A 26,797-nucleotide genomic window follows, 5' to 3' on the forward strand; every position below is an offset into this window, starting at 1 on the left:
TATAGCATCTAACATATTCCAAGTTATATACTACTCCAGAGCCCTGCATGCGTTCATATAGCATATGCACTGCACGAAGATGCCTAGGTGAGGAGGCCAGAAGCATCTGAAACCCAGCCCACATTCCTGACTTAGCTGTGGACAGCCTCCTAGCATAGGTATTTTCTTCTTCTTTGCACAAATACACCTCATGGTCTAGTTGTGATGCTATCCTAAGAGTTTTACATTATCGTATTTAAGCCTCCTCATAAACTATGACACAGAGCAGCTCTGTCCAACAGAACTCTCCTCCATGATGAACAAGTTCCTTATCCACACTGTAATAACCACTCACCATACATGGCTACAAAGATCTTAAAAGCCAATGTGACTATGGAACTGAATTTTTAAATTTTTATTCTACCTATTTTAATTAATTAAACCTAAACAGCCACAGATGGACAGTCCCTGCCATATAGCGAAGTGTCCCGACACAGTAGTAGAGATACCCTTAACCCTAGATTGGAGAGAGGTAAACTCAGCAGAAAGAGAATTTACACCCAGGCAGTGTGATCCAGGACCCGTGATCTTAATTGCTCTGACCTACCGCTTCTTTCCAGCCTCCTGTCATTGGGAATTAGTCCAAAGACAACAATTAGGAATAGGGACGGGAGTGTAGAGATAAGGATGAAAAAAAATTAGCCATTAGCTGTAATTATGGCAGCCAGACAATGGGCATACACAGTTCATTATAACCCTCTTTCCACTCTGGGATACATTTGAAACCTTAAGAAAAATTTAAAAAGAGAAAAGAAAAGAAACAAAAAGTGTAACATACTTAATTATAGGGTGCTCACTACAAAAGTACTTGAAATATATAAAATATAAAATCTATATAAATGCCTAACAGTAGGAGAAGAACTAAATACCTTATGGTAGAGTCAAAAGTGATTATGTAACCATTAAAAGTAATGTCTTCAGCCAGGCATGGTGGCACATGCCTGTAATCCCAGCACTCAGGAGGCTGAGGCAGGAAGATTGCCCTGAGTTTGAGGCCAGCATGGGCTATAGTGAGTCCAGGCCAGCCTCAACTACATAGCGAGACCCTATCTCAAAAAAAGTAAAATAAATAAAAACTTAAAAAAAAAATAAAAACTTACCTCCAACCAATTAAAAGTAATACTAATAATGTCTTCAAAGAATATTTAATGACAGAGATATGATCTTGATGTAATGTTAATAGAAATGTACAAAATACAAATTAGCACAAAGAATCCAATACCCACTGTGCCAAAATAGATTCTTGAACATACAGAGATACACACAGAAGAGAACAAATCAATACTTTAAGAATGGTTTTATTTCTGGATGGGTGAGATGATGGATGATTTTTCCCCCAAATTGCTACTTACTTGCCTAATCAGACAAAGATACAAAAAATAAAACTCTGGCCAGGCATGGTGGTGCACACCTGTAATCCCAGCACTTGGGAGGCAGGAGGAGGAGGATCACCACAAGTTCAAGAACAGCCTCAACTAGATAGTGAGATACTATCTCAAACAAAAAAAAAAAACCATAAACAAAACAACTCAGGCAGTGGAGTCATACCTTCTTTAGCAATCCAATGGCAATGTCAGTATACAAGGTCCTCTCATGAGCTTCATCCAACATGATGGCACTAAGAATGACAGGGACACTCCTGTGAGCACCAAAACAACCCCACATAATCCCATCCACCAAAGACACTTCTGGGTACTGAGCTGTCATACAATTACCTCAAATCAAAAGGAAAGCTAGTTGCTCTTCTTTAACAGTAAGGTGATTCTTAGGCTTATTAAAAATGGTGACATCAACATATCTTAGTTTAAAAAATAGTGATTTATTGCTATCTTTAAAGAGCTTCACCACCTACACTGGCTTCTAATGGATTTAATAGTTGATTTTCAATAGCGGTATAATCTATAACCCCACAGACCACAACATCGTAACAAAGCAAAACCACCTTAAGTTAAGCAATAGAAACAGCCAAAGAGTCAGACTGGTCACACACACATATCAATCAAATGCGACATCCTCTAGAATACTACAGACCTGGGGGGAAACCTTAATGTTGTGTGTGGTAAACAAAAGACACACAGAGGGAAAAAGAGCAAAACAGTTAATTGGACTTTGTGCACTACATTCAACAAAACTCTGCCCAGTTAGTTCTCTGCTATGCTGTATGACTCTGCGTTCGCTATCTATCCTGGGATGGGACAGGGGCAAGGTAAACAGGCCAAGTCCACAGCCTGCTTAAATAATGACAGAGATTTTCATTTATTCACATTTGTCTATTTAGGTGTCCATTGTTTGCGTCTGCAGGAGCCATACTATCTAAATTCTGAGAAAAACATCAAGGGTTGAAACAGCCATGGTTAAGAGAAAAGTTTTGAGGGGCTGGGGATTTAGCTCAGAGGCACAGCGCCTGCCTGGCAAGCGCAAGATCGTGAGTTCAACTCCCAGTACCGGAAAACAAACAAACAACAAAAAAAAAAAAGACAGAAAAGTTTTGGGCCAGCTGAGCAGAGATGGAATCTCAGCTAGTAACACAACTGCTTCTCAATCTATTTGTGGACTTTGGAAACTTTAGGAAAATTATCCTAGAAAAACTCACTTACCTATATTTGGTTAACAGCGGATCAACCATCATTTCCCTGACCAGCATTCCATCAGTAAGGAACTAAAATATAAAATATAAAGTTTTAGAAATACTTCATTTACATTGCAATTATTATTTTTAAGTTCAAGGGGAACACTTTGTAAAGTTAAAGTACTACCTCTTTACCAACACATGCACAAAATAATTCCCACACAGGACTGAGGAAATGGCCTAGTTATTTTTTTTTTTTAACCAGGTAGTGCAATGCTTCACACAATTTCTTCAGTAGGGTTGCAAAATCTTTTAGCAGGACTTCATCAACACTTGTTTTATGATTATCAACTAAGTCCCATTTCCTTTGGGCTGAACATCTGGTACTAATGATGAACAGACAATGAACAGACAATGAAGACAAGCCTGTGTCTGCCCCGGGGAGTGTTTGAGATCATCATTCTTTAAACATCCCAAAGACTGAGACTACAGCTCTTGAAGTTAACCTCAACTTGCACTGATACTATTTTATGGAACTTGACAAGGTCAAGGCTAAGAACATGGGCTGTGGAATCAGACTGCTGACTCCTTCAACCTCCCAGGTCCTCGACCTTTTCATAATGTAAACCAAGAGCAAAATCTTACTCTCAAGTTTAGTTCTAGGCTAACATTCATGGACTCTACGCACGATCTCTGTATTTCCCAGCAGACTAGAGTCTGCTAGAACAGCATGATTTCCCACACTTTCTACCATGGCCTTGATCTGTCTCTTACTTGCTGTATGAAAGGTAGGCAAGTTTTTATCCTCTGAGTCTGACTCCTCACCTGTAAGGTGAGGTAATACAAGTAGCTACTTTATAGGGTTATCATGGGAACTGAGTAAGCGTAGAACCTAGCACACAGAGAGTGTTTAAGAAATGTCACTTATTATTTAGGATTAATGAATGTTTATTAAATGTTTCTGAAATATGTAGTAACAAGTGGATGTTCTTCCTATCACCCAAAACAAATTCAGTATGTTAACAAGGCTCACCTCCCTTACTATGCTGTATCTTAGTATTTCGACTTTTCTTATTTAAGGGCAGGATGTATTTCCACCATAGTTTGCTTACACCTGGTGCCAGCTGCCACACACATGCATAGAAGTCAAAATAAGAACTTGCTACCCGTGACAAGCCAGTCAAGAATGGAAAGCGTTGGAGTTACAACCAATTAGAACACAAAACCACCTCAGGAAGGGCTCAAAAAGAATCACTTGGTTGTATAACCCATCAAACATTAGCTTATTGAAATATATTTGATGATATGGACAATTTACTTTCTTTAGCTGGCAAAATGCACGTCAAAAGTAACAAAAAACAAAAATTTACAAAACAAATTCCATTATTTTACACTGTATTACTCCTTTTGCTGGGTTGATTACTTTCAATTTTCCTCTATTGCAAACTGCAAGGTAATTGAGATTCTAATAACCAATCTTCTCAGCAGAGCACTCCATTTATTGTTTTATTGCACTGATTAGACTTTGACTCCAGTATTGCTATAAATAATAAACACCCTGTTGAGTTGATTATACAGTGATTATTATTGATATGAATTGTTTTAATATTAGCAATTGGGTCAAATAACACAGAAAAAAATCCATTATCATGTAAAAATAAGGCAAGTGTCAACTAGTGAAAACATCATTTATGAATTCTACACTGTATCAATTCATGCCACTTTGTCCCTGTTCTTTAGTCTTTTGCAGGCTGACTTCTGTATTTAGATAGCTATCTGAGTCCGTGGGAAAATAAAACACACATAAGCAGGTCAACTTTGAATCAGGTACTGTCACCAATGGGTGAGTAAATGTAAGCAAGGCAAATCCTTCAACCTCCCAGGCCTTCAACCTCTTCAAAATATAAACCAAGGGCAAAATCTTACTTTCAAGTTCAGTTCTAAGCTAACATTCAGGGACTCTTGCAAGATCTCTGTACTTCCCAGTAGACTAAAGTCTCTGAGGAACAGCATGATTTCTCACACTTTCTACCATGGCCTTAGTACATAAGGGTTACATGATTTAATTCCCCCAAAATAATCTTCGTCCATATTCACACTAGGAAAAGCAGCTTGCACACCTCACCTTAATCCTTGTAGCCAGTGGGTCAGTGCAGTCGTCAAAGCGGATGCAGTAGCCCACCTCATGACCCAGTACTGCACCCCTTTCCTCAGCTACTCTCCCTGCAACCTTTGGGAAAAAAGACAATGCTGAAAATAGAGACATAGACATTACTGCACAGAGTACATACTATGGAAAATCTAAAGGTGAACACTGGGAAATGAGAAGAAAAGGGGCAAGTCATTAGAGAACAAATATGAAAAGTTCTGCACTTTATTAACTGGTATATTGTTGTATCTCACTTCATTCTACCGCGCACTTGGGGCAACTTATAGGAATACACGAAATAAAAAAGAAATCACAAAAAGATGCTACAAATAAGATTAAAAAAACTGGGTGTCTGGCTTATGTAGCTCAGCAGTAGAGTGCTTCTTAGCATGTATAAGAACATGGTCTTGATCCCGAGCACCACCAAAAAAAAACCACATAGATAAATTCAGAAGACTTAAGGCAATGTGAAAACGTTTTGAAACAGATATGCTGAAGTTATTTAAAATAAGCTATGCTACAAATTCAGCTCTAAGTGTGGTGACAAAAGAAATAACAAGACTCACCCTGCCCCTAAAGAAAGAGCTCACCAGAAAGGGACAACTTTTCACGATTCCCTGCTTTAAAATAAAGCACCTTCCACTGGATTATGAAAGCAGAATAGGAACGATCAAACTCAGTACTGAGCCAAGTTCCTTTTATCTTTGGAAGAAAAAAGATAATATTCAAGAGCCAGATACTTAATAGAATGCTCAAAAGTGTCCCAGCTACCAAAACCTTTGAAAGGGGAAATGAAGACAGGAAAACAGGGTTGGAAAAAAACAAACAAACAAAAAAGAACAGACAAGTGGACGAGAAGATTAATAAAGAATTCAAGTTGACACAATGAAGTAAAAGACAAAATAATATATATAGGATGATGATCGCAAACTATAGGTAGAATTTCACTCACCAGTATATGACAAATAAAAGGTGAGTATAGGAAAGACCAAAAGAAAAAAAATTCAAGAAAGGGCTCAGTAAGGGGATGCAGCTCAGTGGTAGAATCTTTGCTCAGCATGCACAAGGCCCTGAGTTCAATCCCCAGTACTGTAAAAAATAAATAAATAAATATGTGTGTGTGTGTGTGTGTGTGTGTGCGCGCGCGCACGCGCATGTGTAACATCCCAGACTTTACCCCAAGAATATACTGAAATAATAAACATAAGCCAGATGCAGCATCTCATGCCTCCAGCTACTCTGCAGGCTGAAGTTACAGTACTATGAATGTGAGGCTAGCCTGGGCAACTCAGAAAGACTTTGTCTCAAAATTAAGTATATAAACAAATTAAAAGCAGATGAGCAATAACATTTAATCACTTAGCTTAATTTAAAAGGAAATAAAAGTCTCACACTCACTAAACTACCTAACAGAAAAGCACCAAAGAGAAGCCATATATAAGAATACAGGATGCCAGCACACTATACCAACCCAAGTAAGGGAGGCATTCAGTTGCCCTGCTTCAAAGAGGAGGCACCCCTAAGCCCTCTGATGGTTCCTGAGTCCTACGTTGGAAAATAGTTGCCATAGGAGGCATCCTGAGGCACAGTTCACTGACACAGCCATGCACCAGCAGCCCCAGGCCGAGAGGTGCAGAGACTCCCTGCACTCAGTCCTCCCAGGCCAGCACACTCTGGGTTATCTGCCCATCCCTGTTTAAGAAACTGCAGGGCAGATGAGGATCAGAAGTGGCTCTACACAGTGACTTAAAATTACAGCTCTGGTAAGCTAAAACAGAATCAATCATCAAAGAGCTGATCTACTATGTGCTCTTTCAAAATGTCTTATGAAACCAGAAATTCATCCCATACAGCTCAACCTCTGGAGGTTGTATAAACATAAACAGCATTTCCCAGGACAGTTTTCTTACTGGCCTAAGTTTACCCTATGTGGTGGTATATTATACATCTTGGAAGTCGGTACAAATAGAGAATGTGTACAAAGAGATACTAAGAGACTCTGAAGAAAAAAAAGCTTTTAAGAATGAAAATAAATGAACTGATCCCCTTCACTAAAATATAATCATTTCATGAGTCTAAAAGTAAAACACAAATTTGTTTATTATTGTTATTTCTCTATTTGTATACATGTGCACTGAAAATGCTTTTATTTTCAAATTCTTTTAATTTCAACAGTTACAATTACACAGGGTTATACTCCACTAGATTTTTATTAGTTTTTTTCTCTGTTGTTTACATTCCACTCCCAAAACCTCAACTAAAGTGAACCCATATTATCTTCTTGACAGACCAAATATAGAGAAGAGGAGAAGGCAAAATGAAAAAGAAAACCAGCCACAGAACAACTACATCATGGCCAGTGCTAGGTTCTGAGCTACTCCAGCAAGGACATGGGCGGGACCTCTTCAAGTCCACCAGCGAGGAAGGTGAAGGAAGACTGGCGCACAGCCTGCTCTGAGTCTCAGGTAGGGGAGGGGCTGGTCCTGAACTCAAACCTGTACTGTGTGAGGCCAGGTAAGCTCGCTCATTACTACAGCCTTTCCCGGAGAGCAAGGCCTGCTTATGCAATCTGTCTCAGGCTCTGCAATTGTTTTCAGATTTCAGTCTGCACATAAAGTACTTTCTGAGATAGCATTTCAAATGTGACAAGCCCTATTAATATTACACGCTTAACTTATACGTTCTTTGTTCTTTTAAGAGAAAACTTGCAGTTGCATGGAAGTTTTCCACAGCTACAGATATGGAGCTAGAATGCAAACTATTGAAGAGCCTGGATTCCAAACCATAAACAGGGGGAAATGCTCTAATTTTTAGGCAACTGAGTCAAAAAAGTTTAAACCTGTCACTGCAATATAGTTTCCAGATTGTTATCCCCTTTTTCACTCTCACACAGACACACTCCTTTTAAAATGTTTATCAGTCATTTCTAACTGAAAGGCCATAAGATAATGGACTTTACAGAAAGCCCATTATACAATAAACTCTACAGAGCAAAAATAACTTGAAGAAATAGAATTAATTTCTTGTCCAGGTAAAGATGACAAAACAAAGGTATCTTTCCTCATCTTTCCTATCTCAAAACCAATAATAAACAACAAAAGACTTAAAACAGCAACAAAAGCCTCCGTCCTTAATGAAAGGACAGCCACAAGCCCAGACAGTAAACCAGGAAGCACAACTGCAAATGTGAGATCTAAATCCAGAAGAACCGAGGCCCAGACCACCTCACAACCATAGACTGCTGGCTTCCTTAATGTCAGTGTCACCTCTAAAAGGCAGGGCTGCTGGGTGGGGGCGCATACCTGTAATCCCAGCACTCATCCCTGCACTGGAGAGGCTGAGGCAAGAAGATCATTGTGAGTTCAAGGCCAGCCTGGGCTATACAGTGAGTTCAAGGCCAGCCTGGGTTACAAAGTGAGTTCAGGGTCAGCCTAAACTGCATAGCAAGACCCTGTCTCATAAAGACAAAGAAAGACAAGTATCAAATCTCCAATCAGAGAACCCTAAGAATTTTATCCTAAGCCACAGAGATTTTTCAAATTACCAAGGAGTGCACTGCCAGATCCTTATCCTCATCCCTAACACAAAACAGGAAAGAACAGCTAAGAAGGCATGCCCCAGCCAAACTACTAGTCTCACAGCTCTGTGGCAGCCAGTGGCCTCCTTCAGAGATGAGTTCTTATCACAACTTAACACAAAAGTACTAACATAACCCCAGCACCCAAAAGTTGACCAAAAAAGGAAGGAATAAAAAGAGGAAACAATATGAGCAAAATAGCAGTTTGAAATGAAAATGTGTAAGTATTACCCAAAGCATTCAGCCATGGAAACTGGGTTTCAAAGAAATCACAAGTTAAAGCTAAAAAGAGCTTAAGGAACAGTTGAAAGGCATTACATGAACAGACCAGAAGCCAGCTTGGGAAAGTCCTGCAGATCTCACTACTTGAAAATGAAAGAAACTAAGAGGTTTTCCCAAGTTTGAGAATCCCCCAAATTTACACAACATTACAAATAAGTTAAAAACTAAAGAACTCTTCTACCATCAATAATAAAAAGCAAATGTGAGTTGACCATGCTATAAGAAAGACTAAAATGTTGCTCTACTCCCTCTATAATAATAGACAACCACAGCCCCATAACGAGGCCATCAATGGAATGCAGTCAAAAATTGTGGGAAAAGATTTTGTAGAAATGTCTAGCAGACAACTGATATTTTAAAAGATCATGTTATTTTTATGGATATTTTTCATGTCTGTAGCATTATCAGCTTTGAAAACCTGTAATATAATATAGTATCTTCTTTCATTCTATTTGCTTCTCTGTCTACTGAAAAAAAGGGAGGAAGAGCACAGCAGTAGAACACTTACCTAGCATGCTCAAAACCCTGAATCTGATCCCCAACTGTGCTAAAGAAAGAAGAAAAGGATGGAGGGAGACAGGCAGGGGAGAGGAGGGAAAGAGAGAGAAGGGAAGGAAGGAAGGAAGGAAGGAGAAAAGGAGAGAAAGAGAGAGAGAGAGAGACAAAAGAAAGAAAGAAAGAAAGAAAGAAAGAAAGAAAGAAAGAAAGAAAGAAAGAAAGAAAGAAAAAGAGAAATACAGAAAAAGAGAAAGAAAGACTATGACAGCACAAGGAACACCAAGACATATCCTGATGAAAAAGCAGTATTTTATGTGTTCCAGCAAAAAAAAACAAGCCAGAAGGTATTAATTTAATTAATAAGTAGTACTATTTAAAATAAATAAATCTTTGTCTTAGTTACTTTTCTCTTGTTGCTGAGACAAAATACACAACACCCAAAATTAAGGGAAGAAAGGTTTATTTAGCTCACAGTTTGTGGAGGTTTTAGTCCACAATTGGCTGGCTCCCAGGCAAAGTGGCACAAGGCAGAGGGCAACAGTTCATGGCAGTGGAAGACAGCAAAAGCAACAAGAGCAAAAAGGGGGAACCTCTTTCTGCCCCTTTTATCTTACCCGGACTGCTGGGATTAGGCTGGTACCAATCTAATCAGTGGACTGATCCAGTAATCACCCCCGCTTAATTCGAGCACCCTTAATTCCAGCACTGAACCATGAATTAATCACAAACTCCAAATTCAGCTACTTCTGAAAAAGCCCCATCTAAAAGTACATGAGGCTTTGGAGGAACACCTGGACACAAACCATAGCAATCTTGAGATGAAAATGACAGTACTGTATCTTAACAGATGGGAAGAAGAAAGGTAGAAACAGTATGTGTGTTACTTTCCTCTTCTTTCATAACCAAAAACTCTAACATGCCTGAAAAATAAGTAACATTTTAAAAGTTTTTCATCTTTTTTTCTTTTCAAGCTTTAATAAGTTCTTTTGTGGCAAACAAATATTTATCCGAAGTTCATTAACTGCTCCCATTTCATTTCAGTTTCTTCTTTTGTTCAGTTTCTTCTTTTGTTCAGTTTCTTCTTTAAACAAAAGGAAATCTATGGTTACAATTCCATTTTTATAAAATTTTTCTATCCAACCAGCCAAACACTCACCTTTATCTTTAAGAAAAGCCTGGAATGCTATTCACAACGTTTTTGCTGGATGAGACGGTTTTTTGTCTTTGCTGTTGTTACTATTATTGCTGTATTATTTGCGGTCTAGGAATCAAACCCAGTGCCTCACAGATACTAAGCAATACTATACCACTGAGCTACCATCCCCAGCTCTTGTTTTCTTCATTTTTTAAACTTACTTGTTTTATTTTTACTTCCTCAGTACTTTATTACTTAAAATGCTCATAATGTACACCTATCAATTTTACAAGAATATTCAAATCATAGCTTAAACTAAAGAGTTAAATTGTAAAGCAGCAATTTCTGTTCATTTGAAGCTTCAGGAAATGAAAAAAACAAGTCAGGAAAATAGAAGATGCAGAGAAATCGCTGTAAAACAAAAAGAAACTCACTGTCACAGCAGCCACTCTGCGAGGCTGGGTCACTCCAACCACTCTTCCTTCCGCTGTCCAGCCAGCTTCTGCCAGGTACTGCAAGTGGAATCACATGTGAATACACCTCTGACACCACCTCGCCCAAGATGAGCCTGTGTTGTGTTAAAATCACTGAACAAGGAAACAGCATTGTTCTTGTTTCAGCAGAACTTTAGAAATCATTTTACAGATGACAGATATGAAGCTTGATAATATTAGGAAATTTGTCTGAACTCATGTCAAAGATGATAAACAGAAGAACCAGATTCAACATTCAGACTCCCCAGACCGCAAAAATTTCCATGCACTGTACTACAGAGGCCTCAAGGGAAAAAAACAAAACTATCCAGGGGACACTCAGAACAGTACTAAATCTGCAGAACAGAGTCTTAAACACAGAGACAGCTCAATATAAATACCAAATATACAACACATTGCAGTTAAATAAAAATTACTCACAATATACATGAATATATGCCATTATATTTTTATATAAAATTTTTGATTAAATGTATTTATAACCTATTTAGGCCCTTGTTTAATTATAAGCACTTCAACTCTAAAGGATAACAGTGGTTATCAGAGTTAAACACTTTTATAATATTTAATTATTTTACAATAAATATGTATTACTTCTATAATAAAAAAGTTAAAACTGATGATGATGTATATGCTCACTGGTTTAAAAGAAATAAAGGAGAGATAATATAGAAATTAAAGAGGGTAGCCATCTACAGGACAGAGTGGGAAGGGGCAGAGATGGGGAAATGGAAACAGTAACAGAAATGAAAGAATAGCAATGCTGTAATTTTGTGTAGCTCTGACTTTCAAAACCATAGTCATATTTCACATACCCTTCAAATAACCCACAGAATACTGCAGATAAAACCAATAAATAATCATTGTACTAGATTTTAACCCACAGGAAAAAAAAGAAACACTCATGATCCATGTTGAAAAGAAAGAAAGAGAAAGTAAGTAAGTTAGTTCTTCTTAGAGAACACTCCATTTCCCACAGGACATGGGGGGAAACCAAAAGGAAACACAAACCCTAACAAATAACCCTTCCTGACTACTAATATGACTTACAAAGGGTGGAGAAGGGCTATGCCAAGTAACTGTGGAAAACAGTACCTTCACTAGATGTTGAAGGGCTAAAGACAAATTAAAGTTTGGTAAGTATTAGTCATTATTTTTGTTTGTTTTTGCAGTCCTGGGGTTCAAACCCAGGGCCCTGCACATGCTAGGCAAGTACTCTACCCCTGAGCTACATCCCCAGCACTAAATATTATAATTTAGTTAGTGAATGTTGGTAAATACCCAAACTGGTGTGTAGGTCAACAATTTTCAAAACTATCTAATATGTATACTAGAATTTGACCAATATATGGTATAAATAAATTGTAGCTTATTAAGAGTGAGCTTCTTGCTGTTGGAGAAAGTTACAAATAACTGAAGACTAACATGAACCCTGCAGTGTTAGACTGTAATGGAAGTATCACTATAAATTCACTGTGTTTAATATATATAAATAAAAATAGGTGCTTTTATATGTACAGGTTAATAATATTCCTTTACATTTCCCAAGTCTGTCCACTGCGATTGTCAGTTACAATGAACACCTTAGCATCCAGATCTTGATTTTTAAATGCCATTTTCCAATAAAAGGAATCAGGGCTTACATCTGGAAAATATAACATGAGCCATGTCTTGTAGTACTAAGAATTAAGGAAGTGGTAAAAAAGAATGGCGGCTTTTAGAAAGAAAACAGGAGACAAACTGAAGGTCAAAGATGGAACATTTTGAGCAACAAAATAAATAGTCATTGCATAAATTTTAACCCATAGAAAAATTTTATGAATCCCTATTGATATACACACATACATACATACATACACACAGCCGTACTTAATTAGAAGAAAAGGAACAGTTCTTTCTTAGAGAAGATTCCATTTACAAAGGTAGAGGCAAAGAGAAGAAAAGATAGGCATCACCACTGCTACAGACAAGACCCAACGAGGGACACTAAAATTACCAGGTAGAAGTTTGGAGAGAAGCAGAGTATTTACATTCTGAAATTACCTCACCCAAGATATGCATCAACTACAAAGGGCAAACAACAGCTTTTAGGTGAAATCTAACCCCTTAACCAAGTGATCAAAGCTAACCATCCCCAACGGCAAGACCTATGCACATCATGATCCCTTGACATGACTCAGTAAGGATACAGTACCATTTCTGTGGTATTTTCACTAAAAATGCGTAAGGTCTTCTAATTATGAATAAAGATGACAGAAACCCAAAGTGAAAGACATTCTAAAAAATAAATGCCTAGTATTCTTTAAAAGTATCAAGGTAATAAATGATGAGGAGCAACTCCCACAGACTGGGAGAAATAACAACTAAGTATACTGTAGGATCTTAGAACTGAAAAAGTAATTAGACTTAAATAACATCTGTAGTTTAGCTATCAGTACTGTATCAATGTTAATGTCCAACTCTTGAATATAATACTAGAAGTAATATAAGGGGTATAAGAAAACTCTACGTATTATTTTTTGTAACTTTTCTCTTCAGACTGAAATTAAAACTTAAGAAATAACTGTAAGAAATGAATTGTTGTGTACACATAGGTTACTGTAATAACTCTCATATTAATTTCACAAAAAAAATACCAACCACTGGAATCAACACAAATACAGGAACAAAATAATAATAGCTATGATTCACTGAGTAGCTTACTTAGTGCCAAGAACTGCGCTGAGTGCCTTACATACATTCCCCCATATAATCCATACAATAAATCCCACAAAGAACATAATAGCATCATCAGCCATACACAGATGAGGGAACAAGGAGATCATATATCTTGTCCAAGAAAGCAGGTAAAATTTAAGAGCTAGAAATAGAACAACAAACCAAAGCCCTGACACATGACCAGGACACAATTCTACCATCCAAATTAAAACAAACACATATGGAACTCATCTCTTAGTAATAGTGCTAAATGAAGAAACAATTTCCACAAAAACAAACACCCTGTCCACGAAGCTAGTCATCTCAATACACTGTATGATTAATCAGACTGCTGCACATGCTTATGATTGCTTTGACAAGGAATTATTGCAAAACCAGGTGTATTGCTGACCCCAGGAAGCAGTGGGTGTCAAGGAAGGGAGATCATGGAACCGGAAGCTGAATCCCATTTCACTTTTCCATGTTGCTACAGAATGATCAAATCTGGTCTCTAGTTAAAGAATAGGGTTAAGGGGGCTGGGGATTTAGCTCAACGGCAAAGCGCCTGCCTGCCAAGCGCAAGGTCATGAGTTCGGTTTCCGGTACCGGAGAAAAAACCAAAAAAAAAAAAAAAAAAAAAAAAAAAAGAATAGGGTTAAGAACACTTCTACCAATAATAATACTAATAAAAACTGGTTAAGAAGAGCTCGTTAGCCAGGTTGATGGTACATGACTATAATCCCAGCTACTCAATGAGGCAGGAGAATCATTATTTTAGGGCCACCATGGGCAACTTAGTGAGATCCTATCTTAAAATAAAAATCTTTTAAAAGGACTGGGGATGTAGCTCAGTGGTAGAGTGTTTGCCTAGCATGTACAAGGCCCTAAATTTAATCCCCAGTACAGGGAAAAAAAAAAAAAAAAAAAAAAGGGCTTGTTTCCACAAAAATATCACGTAGATTCCAGATACAGTTTGTGAAAGTGCATGAGAGAATCCAGTGTGGTGACGAACACCTGTAATGCTAGCACTCAAGAGGATGAGGTAGGAGGCTAAGGCAGAAGAATCACTTTGAGTTCAAGGCCAGCATTGGTAAAATAGTGACTTCAAGGCCAGCCTAGACTACAAAGCGAGCCCCTGTCTCAAAAACACAGACAAGACACATGCACATAAGACTTTGATGCTCCAGTATGTTGTACTTTTCCAAGGAAAGATATTATATAAATCAGGCAAACCTGTTTATTGAAAAAAATCTATTTCATTTACCTTCATTTTCTTAGCCTTTCCAATTTTCCTAAACCATAATTTCAACTTAGGTTCACAATAAGCTGGAGACAGTGACTGTCTCAGAGAAGTGTGGATAGGAGGAAAAAGAAGAGCCTCCACAGGACAGGTGGCAGATATCTAACCAATAAAATAAACTATCACAATCACATTTTTACCAACATAGCACGTCTCCATTTATTTCTTTGTATCTTTCTCCCCCAGCACAGGAAACCAAACTCAGGGCCTTCACATTGAGCTATATTCCATGCCCTATTTTTTAAAAACAAACTTTTTTTTTGAGACAGAATCTTGCTAAATTGCCTAGGCTGGACTCAAACTTACAATCTTCCTACTACAGCCTCACAAGTTCTGTGATTATAGGTATATGCCACTACACCCTGCAATTCCTTTGTACATTTTGAATTTTGTACCATGTTAATGTACTTCTTATCCAAAAAAGATACTTACAATAAAATGTAATTCCTTAAAATAACTAAATTCAAATGCACATGGACTTAAGAGCCAGCAACCCCACAACTACTGTATTTATTCTATAAATAAATCTATAAGAGCCAGGTGTGGTAGAGCACAGCTATAATCCCAGCTATTCAGGAGGGTGAAGAAGCAAGACTGCAAGTTCCAGGCCAGCCTGGATAACTTGGTGAGACCCTAGCTCAAAATAAAAATTTTCAAATTTAAAATAAAAAAGGATGGGAATGTAGCTCAGTGGTAGAGCACCTGCCCAGTATGCTCAAGGCCCTAGAGCCAATATCCAATACAGAAAAATAAAATAAAATTCCTGTATTGATGCAAAATGATATACATGCCAAACTGACTCATTACATTATAGTGATAATGCAGAACTAGAAACAATCTAAATGTCTATCAGCCAGGGACTGGTAAAATATATTATGCACACATACTGCAATCTATAGAACAGAAAATAAGAATATATTAAACAAAAAAAGTGCATTAAAACATGTACAGATGTTTTTAAAAGGATAACCTGTAAATGCATAAAAATATCCCTACCCCAAAAAACCGGTAACATTGATTACATCTGCACAAAGGACATAAGAATCAGAAGATAGGGAAAAAGGAAAAAATTTCTTTTCTGTCCTTTTAGGCTTTTGTGAATTTTAAACCAGGAGAACCTGTTAAATTCAGAAAATTTTAAATGTAAAAATAAACCTTACAATGTTACTGCCACACGGCTCAACCTGGATCCTTAGCCCTTACTCTTCTTTGGCCATTCTTCCCTTGAACTCAGTCCTCAACAGGTCCTCTCTGTTCTCTGGTAGCTGACCCTTGCTGGGCCTGAGCCTAAACTCATTACTCAGAACGGGGGTGGGATATCAGACAAAGGTATTAAAAACTATACCGACACGTTGCCAAGTTTACATGTCTGCACCAGGTAGCCAATAACACATCAAAAACACATTGAGAAATACAGAAAGATTTTCATCCCCTTCCCTAAGACTTTCGTGTCTGTAAAACCCTACCAGAGAACTGCTATCTCAGCCCCCTCACTCCTCGCCACTGCTCCACGCCTGTGAAGTACTTTTGTCTTCTTCTTCCCTGACTCCGCTGGTCTGGCTCTCTCCAAGATGATCAGCCCAGGACTGACTTCAGTTTTCTACTTCCTGGTCACTCTCTAGGCTGAACTCATGCCCATTCACCTCCTGAAAATTCCCTTCCTCCTCTGCTTCCCCTGAACTCAGATCCTTTCCTGGTTCCCCTGTCACCTCCTCAAATGCCATTCTATGTCCCCTCTGCTTCTGACCCCTACATGTCAATACCCTCCAGGGCTTTTTCCTTGCTTTTTTTCTCAATGCCCTCCCACAGCCACACTTGCACATATGTCATACCATCAATATGTGAACAAGTCATACATCCACACCCTCTGTGTCTGATCTCCACAAAGCTGCAGCCTCCCAATTCAACTTTCCTGCTAATAATGTCATTAAAGATTACAATATAAGAAAAATAAATCTGTTTTTCAAACACATCAGTTTCCCCCAAAACCAATTCCCTCTCCTGGGAGGGAAGGCTTCTGGGAGGCTTTTGTGCTTCTATCAGTGTTTTACGTTTTACTTTAGGCACTGGTGACACATGTGTATGCCCCTGTGAAAGTAAATCAGCTATGTAATTATGATACAGGCATTTTCCTATGCATATTTTATACTTTAATAAAAATTTACTTTAAAAAAGGAAGGAAAAACCTGCAAAAACTCTTAACCCTGGTCACTTCATTGCCATTCTTTGCCAGTCAAGTCAAAGCTCCTAGGACGCAGTCTGACTTCACCCCATTACTTCTCCACCCCAGTACCTCTGACCACAACACTGACTGAACTAAACATCTTCCCACTTGGCTCCCACTGACTGTTCAATCTCTATTTCAAAGGCCATTTCCTTTACAAGGCCTTTCTACTCTTATCCATACCAGATAGTATTTTCCCCAGTACAACAAGTTTCTTTCATAGTACTGTATATTTCTATAATAGCCAATTTTTACTGCAACTATAGTGATATGCAATGATACTTACTTGAGGACAAAACCAATGAATTACAAATTTTTGAATAACTCCTCACTGCTCCTTTCAAAGAATGGCTATTCCATTTTTATTGTGCAAATATAATAAATTAAACATTAACTTTAGCACTAATCAAAGAAATAACAAGCCTAAAAATGTGATTAAAAAAGCGAGTGAAGTACATATTTCCTAACTGAGAGGTGAATAGCTCCTGAGAGGAAACCTTAAAAATGCAAATCAAAGCTGGGGATTTAGCTCAGCGGCAAAAGCGCCTGCCTGGCAAGCGCAAGGTCGTGAGTTCGGTTCCCGGTACCGGAGAAAAATGCAAATCAAAGTAAAGCAGGTTTTCAAGACACAAAGTCCTTCCAAATAAATCTAAATATAAGGACACATGTTAGTTATGTACTCACCTGAGGAATCTGTGTGCTCTTCCCACATCCTGTCTCTCCAACAATCACCACTGTCTGGTAATTTTCTATCAAGTATAAAATATGATTCCTAAGCTGGAAAAGAGTAACTATACATTATAAATAGCCATATTTTGTCTCTAAAGACCTAAACAAAAAAATTTAAACATTATGAAACAAGCTGTTTCCAAAGGAAAGTAAATTTTAAAAAGAACTATCAAGATATACTCCCAACTCCCAGGGACCATTGGCATCAGTACGCATTAACACAGCTGCAAGCCAGGGTAATACTTATCAACATATATCATGAGCAACTCTTTGACTCAAGATTTTTACTTGTAAGAAATCATACTACAGGCATACTAGCATATGTACTAAAGAAAAGTATATACAAACATATTCATTGCAGAATTGCATATAGTACCCAAAAATTCAAACGGCCTAAATGTTCAACAGGTGTTTTGTTGAATTAGTTATAAAACACTCCAACAATTCAGTAACTAAAAGAAACAAATGTCTTCTTGTACTAATATAGAACGATCTAAAAGATATGTAAAGGAAACAAGATATAGAACAGTGAATAATGCACTAGCATTTGTTTTTAAAGGATAAACATATATATGTATTTTTTAATTTGTAGACTATCTCTAGGAAAAAATAAAACAAGGAACTGTAAACACTGCTGCTTCCAAGGACGGTAAAATGCTGAGTGAGGAACAGAGATGCAAAGACTTTTGAGTTTTGTACGACATGCATTTACTACCTAATTTAAAGGTTTTTCATTTATTAACATTTAAAAAGTCTCGGGGGAAAAATAAAGCATATGCTTTGACATCTTTTTTTTTTTTTTTTTTTTAATATATTCTTGAGATACTCTCATGTAGTTCAGGCTGTTCTTGAACTCATTTTGTAGCCCAGACTGGCCTCAAACTTGCAAGGATCCTCCTGTCTCAGCCTCCAAACTGCTGGGATTATAGGCGTGCACCATCATATCCACCTTTTGACCACTATCTCTAAATGTAAGTTCACAACAAAGCACTCAGTATGAGAAGCAAGGTATGGCCATTTAAAAGCCACAGGAAAACGAGGCATGGTGACGCATGCTTGTAACCCCAAGGGTCACAGGTTCAAGCCCAGCCTGGGTAATTTAGCAACTTAGCAAGACTCTGTTTCCAAATGAGGACAGGGGTATTGGGGATATAGCTCAGTGAGAAGGCCCTGGGTTTAACCCCCAGCTGATTACAGATACTCCTGATGGTCCAACAGGTAATGAAGGTATTCCATAAATACTTGATTTGAAATGAAGGAAGTAATGGCCTTATTCTCTGTCTCTGATCACTGCTCAGCTCATCAGCTGTCACAACACAGTGTTTGGTGAGGATGAGAAGAGAAAAGACAGAACTGGCTATTTGGGGCTTCTGAATTTGGCACTGTGTGGGGTCTTGCCATAAAGTTTTCCCTTAAGCCTTAATGTGACAATTTTCTAAGTCATCAAAATGAAGATTCCTAGCCCTACTGTCAGCTAGGTGGGACCCAGGAATCTGTATTTATATGTGCACCCAAAGAAGATTCTGCTGCAGGTGGTCTAATGACTAGTCTAGATGCTTTCCTCTTGTTGCTGAGACTTTTGTGTTTTCTTTCATGTGCATGGAGGAAGAACAAAGCTTTGAGTTCTTTGCAGTTATTGTGTAAACGGCAGATTCACTGATGAACAGATGAATGAATGGAGGGACACATGGTTAAGGAAAATTTGAAAGACAATCTGAATAAAGCTACAAAAACAAGGCGTTGTAGAAAACAATAAAAGCAAAGGAAAGAAGATGGAAATAAGCAAGTTATGCAAACATTTTTGAAGTAGAGCTATGAGAAACTCAGATTAGGTTTGGAAACAAGTTGGGAAAGGTGTAGTTAGGGGGTCACTGTGAGAGCTCTTGAATGCAGGACGTAAGAGTCTGCATTTTACCTGGGAAGCAGTGTAGGCTGCAGTGTTTTGAGAAAACTGGGTAGTAGCATACAAAAATGATTTGGACATAAAGAAGCTGAAGGCAATGTAATTCCAACTTCACATGGCACAAGTCTAAGAGTCTCTGATGTGTTGCAGATGAAGGGTCAAACATGAGACATCAAGAGAGATGAGGACAATTTTACACAGCAGCATCAGCCCCCAAGAGACCGCCAGGCTACAGAAAGTAGCATGGGGGCAGGCTGTCTTACAACTCCACTGGGGAAAAAAAGAGATGATGAAGGTTACTTTAATCTCAATTTCTGTTTTACTATTGTTGTTTTTCTGGTGCTAGGGATTGAATACAGGTCTTAACACTAACCAGGCAAATGCCCTACCATCAGTAGTTTTAAAACCACTTTTAGTTTGAATGGGGGAGAGGTGGTGAGGGGTAAATTTTTATCCTTTTTGTCTTCCAGACCTAATCTTTATCATTTTATGAGTCAGGGATAGACAAGACTCAACAATGCTTAGGTGCTGCTTTGCTTTCTTTTCTTGTCTTGTTTGTTTTTTCCCAAAAGAGGATCTCATCAAATTGCCAGGATGAGTCTTGAACTTTCAATCCTTCTGCCTCAACTTCCCAAGTAGCTGGGATTACATGCATGTGTCACGGCACTCAGCTCTGTTTTGCTTTATATTAGTAATTTATACACCTGTTTTTTACATTTTTGTTGTCTTTTTGAGACAGGGTCTCACTGTGCAGCTCAGGCTGGCCTTGAGCTCACTTTGTAGCCCAGGCTGGTCTCGAACTCACAATGATCCTCCTGCCTCAGCCTCCCAAATGCTGGGATACTCCTTTTCTTTTTTTCACCTGTTGTTTCATTTATACAACAGAGAATGAAGAACAGTCAAAAAAGGCCAAAATTTAAATCCTCAGTAATTTCCTTGTACTTGAGCACTGACTAAGTGTCAGATAATGATCTGCAAGGACTATCTCACCCAGGCCCCATAAAAATCCTATGAGGCAGGTGCTACTATTAATCTGGTATCATAGATAATGAAATGGACACTCAGAATGGTGAAGCAAGGCCACACAGCACATACATGGTAAAGCCTGGGTTAGAAGCTCCAGTCTAGAGACTCGTGGTGGTGTGGAAGTAATAGCTAGTCTATCATCTTATTTTCTGAGGGTCATACTCATTAACACGCACATGTAACAGATAAAGCTCAATTAAGAATGTGGTTGTTTAGTATCTCTTTGGAGAAAGAACATGACAACAGTAAACTATTACCAGACAAAGGTGCCCCAGGTATAAGAACTTGGTGTCTTTCACCCAGCTCTCTCCAAAACAAAGGGAGGGACATGTGTGCAGCTGTCCGTACCTATTCATGTCATTTCAGAGGCATTTGAGAGATAAGGAGAACCCATCACCTTCATCAGAGGCCATATGAAATAAACACTCTCCAAGTCTGTCTGACCTGCCTCTGGCTCTGAGGTCACTTCCTGACCACTGCTGGGCTTCCCATGTGGACTTGCCAAAAGAAAGGATGTTCATCAACTGCATCCATCAGCCCTAGAGTCACCATAAACCAGCGCACTCTGAATGCATTCTGGTTTAACATTTGGTCTCTTGTGGGCTGAGCATGCACCATTTCATTTGCACCATATAATCAAGTACCTAGCTACACATCTGGCATCTGATAGCCACGCCAAAATCCCATCATTGCCTCAGCAGGAATCCGAGTACTAACTGAACTCTTTAACTGAAATAACCTTGAATTTCCAATTAATCTTGTTTAAGTAAGTACCTTTTTAAAGAAAACAAAAACTGGCCATATGCTAAAAATGTGTTGCTGATGGGTACATAGAAGTTCAATGTAACATTCTATCTACTTTTCTGTATGTTCAAGATTATCCACAATTGAAGGCAATGAAGAGATTAAAAGAATGCCATTCTTCCCATTTTTTAATATGTAAGATCTAAAGGGAAAAATCGTAAGGACTTTCCAGATTTATACAGTTAACACACATACACATAAAATTTAGAAAAGTGTTTCCTTAAATGAGGACTCCGCTAGTTCACTGTGTTTTCAAGAAGCCTCAGAGTACGAGGCCACTGTCTGCAGTGCGAACCGTAAAGCCCCAGCAGACACACGATGAAGCCCATGTCCTGGCCTTGCCATACCTTAAACACAGGCAGTTTCTGCCTCTGCTGCTCTATGGAGAGGGCAGCGTAAGGATTGTAAACGACGGTTGTCCCAGAGTTTTCCGCGACACTCTGTCTCTCTTCGGAGATGCTGACACCTGGCCCCTCTGTACCTGTAGCAGAAATGTTTTTTCAGATCTTCTGAGGTAGTGAACAGAAAAACATTTAAATGTTACAAATTTTCAAAAATGAAGACATACTACAAAAAAAAACAATGCTTATCTCAAACTACTAACAGTATAAAACTTTCAGCTTCAGGAATTTAAATTTTAAAAAGCTGTCTACAACACACACAAAATATCGAAATCATTCTTAAAGGCTTGGCTGCCATGTCAAGAATAAAAGAGACAGCAGTCCCACTGGGCTCCCATTGGCCACCCAGCTCTGCGTCTCATCAAATTCTTAATCAGTGAAAGAAACTCAACAGGAAGTAGAATTTACTGAGGCCAGGGACAAATCTTGTTACTGTGGACTAGCAGCAGGACTCAGGGAAAACAGGCACAGAGGCTCTAAAGGCTGCCACAGCTTTCTCCTCTCATCTCTGTATTTCTTGGCAAGTTCCTCTCAGACCCTCGGGGAGGCTCCTCTACAGAAGCTGGAAACCAGGCTGCTGACAGTGCCACAGCTCAGGCTCAAAGCTCTTCTGTCAAGTGATCCTGTACCCACAAGTGAAGATGGGCTACTACACGCCTGGCCCTGCTCCAAATGCTAGAAATAACAGCAGTGAACAGTACAGACTCAGGTCATGCTCTCATGGAACTTCCCTGCTTCTCTGTAGAAGAATGTAACCTAGTGCATGAATAATAAGTGCCATGGAGAGAACAGAACACCATAAGAGGGACTGAGAGTCCCACGTGTGTGTTGTAGACAGGAGTGCAGCAGGCTCTAAATACTGAACCCTCAGGGACTGACTTCTCACAGCTTAGGTCCAATGCCCACCCTGATCCAGTCACCCTGGGTCAGTGGAGTGGGACACAGTGAACAGCAGCCTCATCTGAACCAGAGCTGGAGTGGTTACATGGGAAATGCTATTCCCAAAAACACTGTGGAGAGCAGATGAAACAATAGACAGCTACGGGTTGCTAAGAACAATGACAAAATGATGCTGCTCAATATCGAAAAGAAGCCAGATCCCATCCTAAAAACCTGTGGAAGGTACCAGAGACTTTTAGCCTGAAAAGGAAAAAGTCTCAGGAGAAACATCAGTTCGTGTTTTATGATCAGCTTCTGTGACTTGCTGATTTGTTCATGTGCCCCTAGGCCCTAGGACTGAATTAGAAATAGTAAGTAAAGGACACAAGGTTCAGAATTCAATTCAATGTAAGAAAGTATTTCTAAAAGGTAGAGCTGTTCGGTAATGGAGTGTGTTGCCTTGTGAATCAATAAAAATTCGGCCCAGAAGTACAGACAAGTATATACAGCATCCTACTAGGGGCACTATGGGGATAACTGCCCAAAACAACTATCTCCCCAGTCCTTAGAACTCAACATCTGTGATGCTATATGAAAGAACACAGACTTTAAGAGTAATTAGCCCAGTGATTAAGTTTTATACTTTTTACAGGTCCCAGATCCCTTTAACAATCTGATAAATGCTATGAATTCTCTTGAAAACCACACCAGAAAAAAAATTTACCAAACTAGAAAACAGAAGGGGTCCATACCCTTCCTAGGGCTAAGTTTAGAGTCACTGCTTTAGATTTCTGTCCCTTTTCATTTACTTCCAGGAACAGAGTTGTGTTCCACAGGCTCGAGATTGCCAGAAATCAGGTAAGTGGGGCACTGCTGTGTTGCTTTTGCCAAAATGCTGATCTTCCTTTCAACAAGATAAAAGATAGAACAGAACCTGGAACAAAGCCTGTACTTAAGCAAGTTCCCTTTCCTTTTTTCTATTACTACTGCTTCTTGTTCTTTGGTTTTTTTCAGTGTGGAGAAACCCAGAGCCTCACACATGCTAGCCAAGTACTCTACCACTGAGCTACATCCCAGGCCTTACTATTGCAACACTGTAATAACTCCTTGTAATTTTTTTTGAGGGGGAGATATTAGGACTTGATCCTTTATAATCTTTAATCAAGAAATCTATTGCGGAGCTGGGGATTTAGCTCAGCATCACAGCACCTGCCTGCCAAGCACAAGGTCATGAGTTTGATTCCCGGTACCGGAAAAAAAAAAAGGCTATTGCAAAAAATATCTTATTCTCTTCTGCTCTGTCTTTTGCCAGAATTCCCTCCTTTTCAAAACATTTTAAACTGTTCACTTATTTCTGGAATATTTTAACACTGCTTCTACAAAGTCTCTTACTTCTTCCCACAGCCACGTTTAATGTACCTGGGGTCTCGTTCACTATCCCACCACACCCTTGTCTCTAATCCACAGCCCAGCCCATCTCAGTGTATTCTGTTATGATCTCTTTTATAAGAGGAGCCGCTGTCAATCAATAAAGAGCTTATCTTTTTACAAAAGACTTCACTCAGCCAAACCAGAACCTCAGGGCTGCTTTTCCTCTGTACACATCCCACAGCCCTCTCAGGATGCTTATGGTTGTTTCTTCATTGGGAATACTCTACGCTTAAAGTATTAACAACTTCATAATTTTTGCAAACAATAAACACCTTCATTGCTCAACTATTTAAAAAAAAGCTCCCAGTAGCACCCCCAATTCAGCATTCCCTTTAGCCCAGCTTGTCAAAATTTGGTGACCCATTATTGGATTATGAAATCCATGTAATGGGTCATGCCAGCACTTTTAAAACCATAGAACAGAAAGAGTAGCTCAGTGGAGTGTATATTTAGCAAGTGTGAGGTTCTGGGTTCCACCCCCAGCACCACAAAGGAAAAGAAGGAAAAAGGAGAGAGCGGAGGGTGGAAACAGGAAGTAACAGAGCACATTCCAGAAAACAGTGTATTTGTGTAATTTTTTTCCATTATGTACATGTGCTAGATCACCACATATACAAGGAGTAATCAAAATAACAAGAGAATGTTTAATTTTTTTATAATTTATTGTAGTAAAAGACACAATGCTATTAATCCCTTCAAATACTCCTCTCTTCAAGCACACTTATCCTACCACTCTTGCCACATTCTCAAGCAGTTCTGGAAGTCCTCTTTTGTGAGAATCTTCGTGAGGTGTGATCAAAAATACAGGGAATGCTGCTGTTGAGTGCCATCACTGGAACGGCAGTCCTGTAAAAACATTAGTGTGTCCTCATACACCGTATTTACTGGATCTGGCACCATGCAACTTCTGGCTCTTTCCCAAAGTCAAAATGACCACAAAGGGTACGATGCTTACAAACACAACTTTCAGAACTGCTTCAGAAAGTGGCAGAAACATAGGATAAGTGTGTTCAAAATGAGGGGGATTATTTTGAAGGTGATTAATGACAATGTGTCTTTTTAATAAATTTTTATTTAAACATTCACCCCTTCTGGATTTTAGTAGTACCTTCTCTCAAGAATGTCCCTGCCTCTAATGTCCTCCTCCATTCATTGCTCAACTATTTAAAAAAAAAAAGCTATAATTTTTCTCCGATAAATCCACATTTGCCATGCCACTGCCAGGGTTACCATTCTAACATAAATCTATGTGTCTTACCTGCTGAAAAATGGTAAAGTCCAAAATCTTTGTCATCAAGATCTATCACAATGAGACCCCTCCCTACATGTCTAGCATTATTTCCTGCCACACCCCAAATTCTACCTTACTACATAAAACCACTACACTACTCAGTTATTTTGGTTTTCTAAATTAATTTCTTTGACACAGAATCTCCCCATAGTTCAGGCTGGCCTTGAACTCACTATGTCGTTCAGGCTGCTCTCAAACTCATGGCAATCCTCCTGCCTCAGCATCCCAAGTTCTAGGATTACAGGCGTGTGCTATCATACTGGTTACTTCTGGACATTCTTAAGACACAAATCCAACTCTGCCTTTATTCATACTGTACCATTTGCCTAGAGTTCTTTTCCCCAACCACTCTAGGAAACAAAACATTATTCATCCCTTAATATTTACTCCCTCTTCATGATGTACCATTACTGTATTTTTAGATCACAGCTTGTACTTACTGCTTGGGTCAGGTCAAAGCCCTCAAACAGTGGCAGAGCGCCCCCAGGTTCAATCTCCAGCAATGAAGAGGAAAAAAACGCTTCAAAGCTATTGCCATCTTTGAATGTACCAGTGTTACCATCTTTATCAAGTATTTCTTACCTACATATTCAATTTTTCCTTCTCCTATAAATCCACATAAATATAACAGTTACATATCTAATGCTAAAAGCTTTTTATGTATTATTCTGATTTAATCCTCATAATCCTTTTATGCCAGATTATGGATAGCAGAAGCAAGACTTTGAGCATTTACATGACTATTAAGCCAAGTTAGTGACTGGTATTCAAGATGAGCACTGTAGTCTGACTATTGAGCCCAACTTCTTTACCACTATCTTATTCTGCTTCATTTAAAATGTTTTCTAGGGCTGGGGATTTAGCTCAGCGGCACAGCACCTGCCTGGCAAGCACAAGGTCCTGAGTTCGATTCCCAGTACCAGAAAAACAAACAAACAACAAAAAAAAAAAAGATAAAATGTTTTCTAATGGACATCTAACTTCATATTCCATTGAGAGCACACCTTTAGAGAACCCAGAACAAATACATTTGTCTCCTGGCTACAGGGTTAGAGATTCAGTAAACATACTCTTAACGGACAAAATAATAGAATAAAACTCTTGAGAGTAATTTCATGTTCTTTAACCAAAATAGTACCTGGTATAACTTTCAACAACTTATTCAGGCCTTTACTACACTTAGCACTTTGGTGTGTGTGTGTGTGTGTGTTTATTTTTTTTTTCTTGAGACAGGGTCTCGCTACATAGTTCAGCTTATCCTCCAACTTGCAGTGACTCTCTTACCTCAGCCTTCCAAGTGCTGGGATCAAAGGTTTGCACCATCACCACATCCTGCTGTACTTAGCACTTTGGTCTGTTATTAAAAGCT

General features: G+C 38.8%; 1 protein-coding gene across 1 annotated transcript in view; it reads right to left on the reverse strand.

Moving 5' to 3' along the window:
* Positions 1–26,797, reverse strand: part of Dhx35 (DEAH (Asp-Glu-Ala-His) box polypeptide 35) — a 73,774-nt gene that overhangs the window by 45,561 nt on the left and 1,416 nt on the right. Inside the window, exons 2-7 of the mRNA XM_005392524.1 lie at positions 21,774–21,907; positions 17,649–17,741; positions 10,684–10,761; positions 4,734–4,838; positions 2,637–2,698; positions 1,588–1,657 (exon numbers count right to left, since the gene is read on the reverse strand). Coding sequence (XP_005392581.1) covers positions 1,588–1,657; positions 2,637–2,698; positions 4,734–4,838; positions 10,684–10,761; positions 17,649–17,741; positions 21,774–21,907 — 542 coding nt within the window. The remainder of the gene's footprint in view (positions 1–1,587; positions 1,658–2,636; positions 2,699–4,733; positions 4,839–10,683; positions 10,762–17,648; positions 17,742–21,773; positions 21,908–26,797) is intronic.

This window comes from Chinchilla lanigera, unplaced genomic scaffold (assembly GCF_000276665.1).
Source record: "Chinchilla lanigera isolate Chin_1 unplaced genomic scaffold, ChiLan1.0 scaffold00044, whole genome shotgun sequence".
Lineage (NCBI taxonomy): Eukaryota > Metazoa > Chordata > Mammalia > Rodentia > Chinchillidae > Chinchilla > Chinchilla lanigera.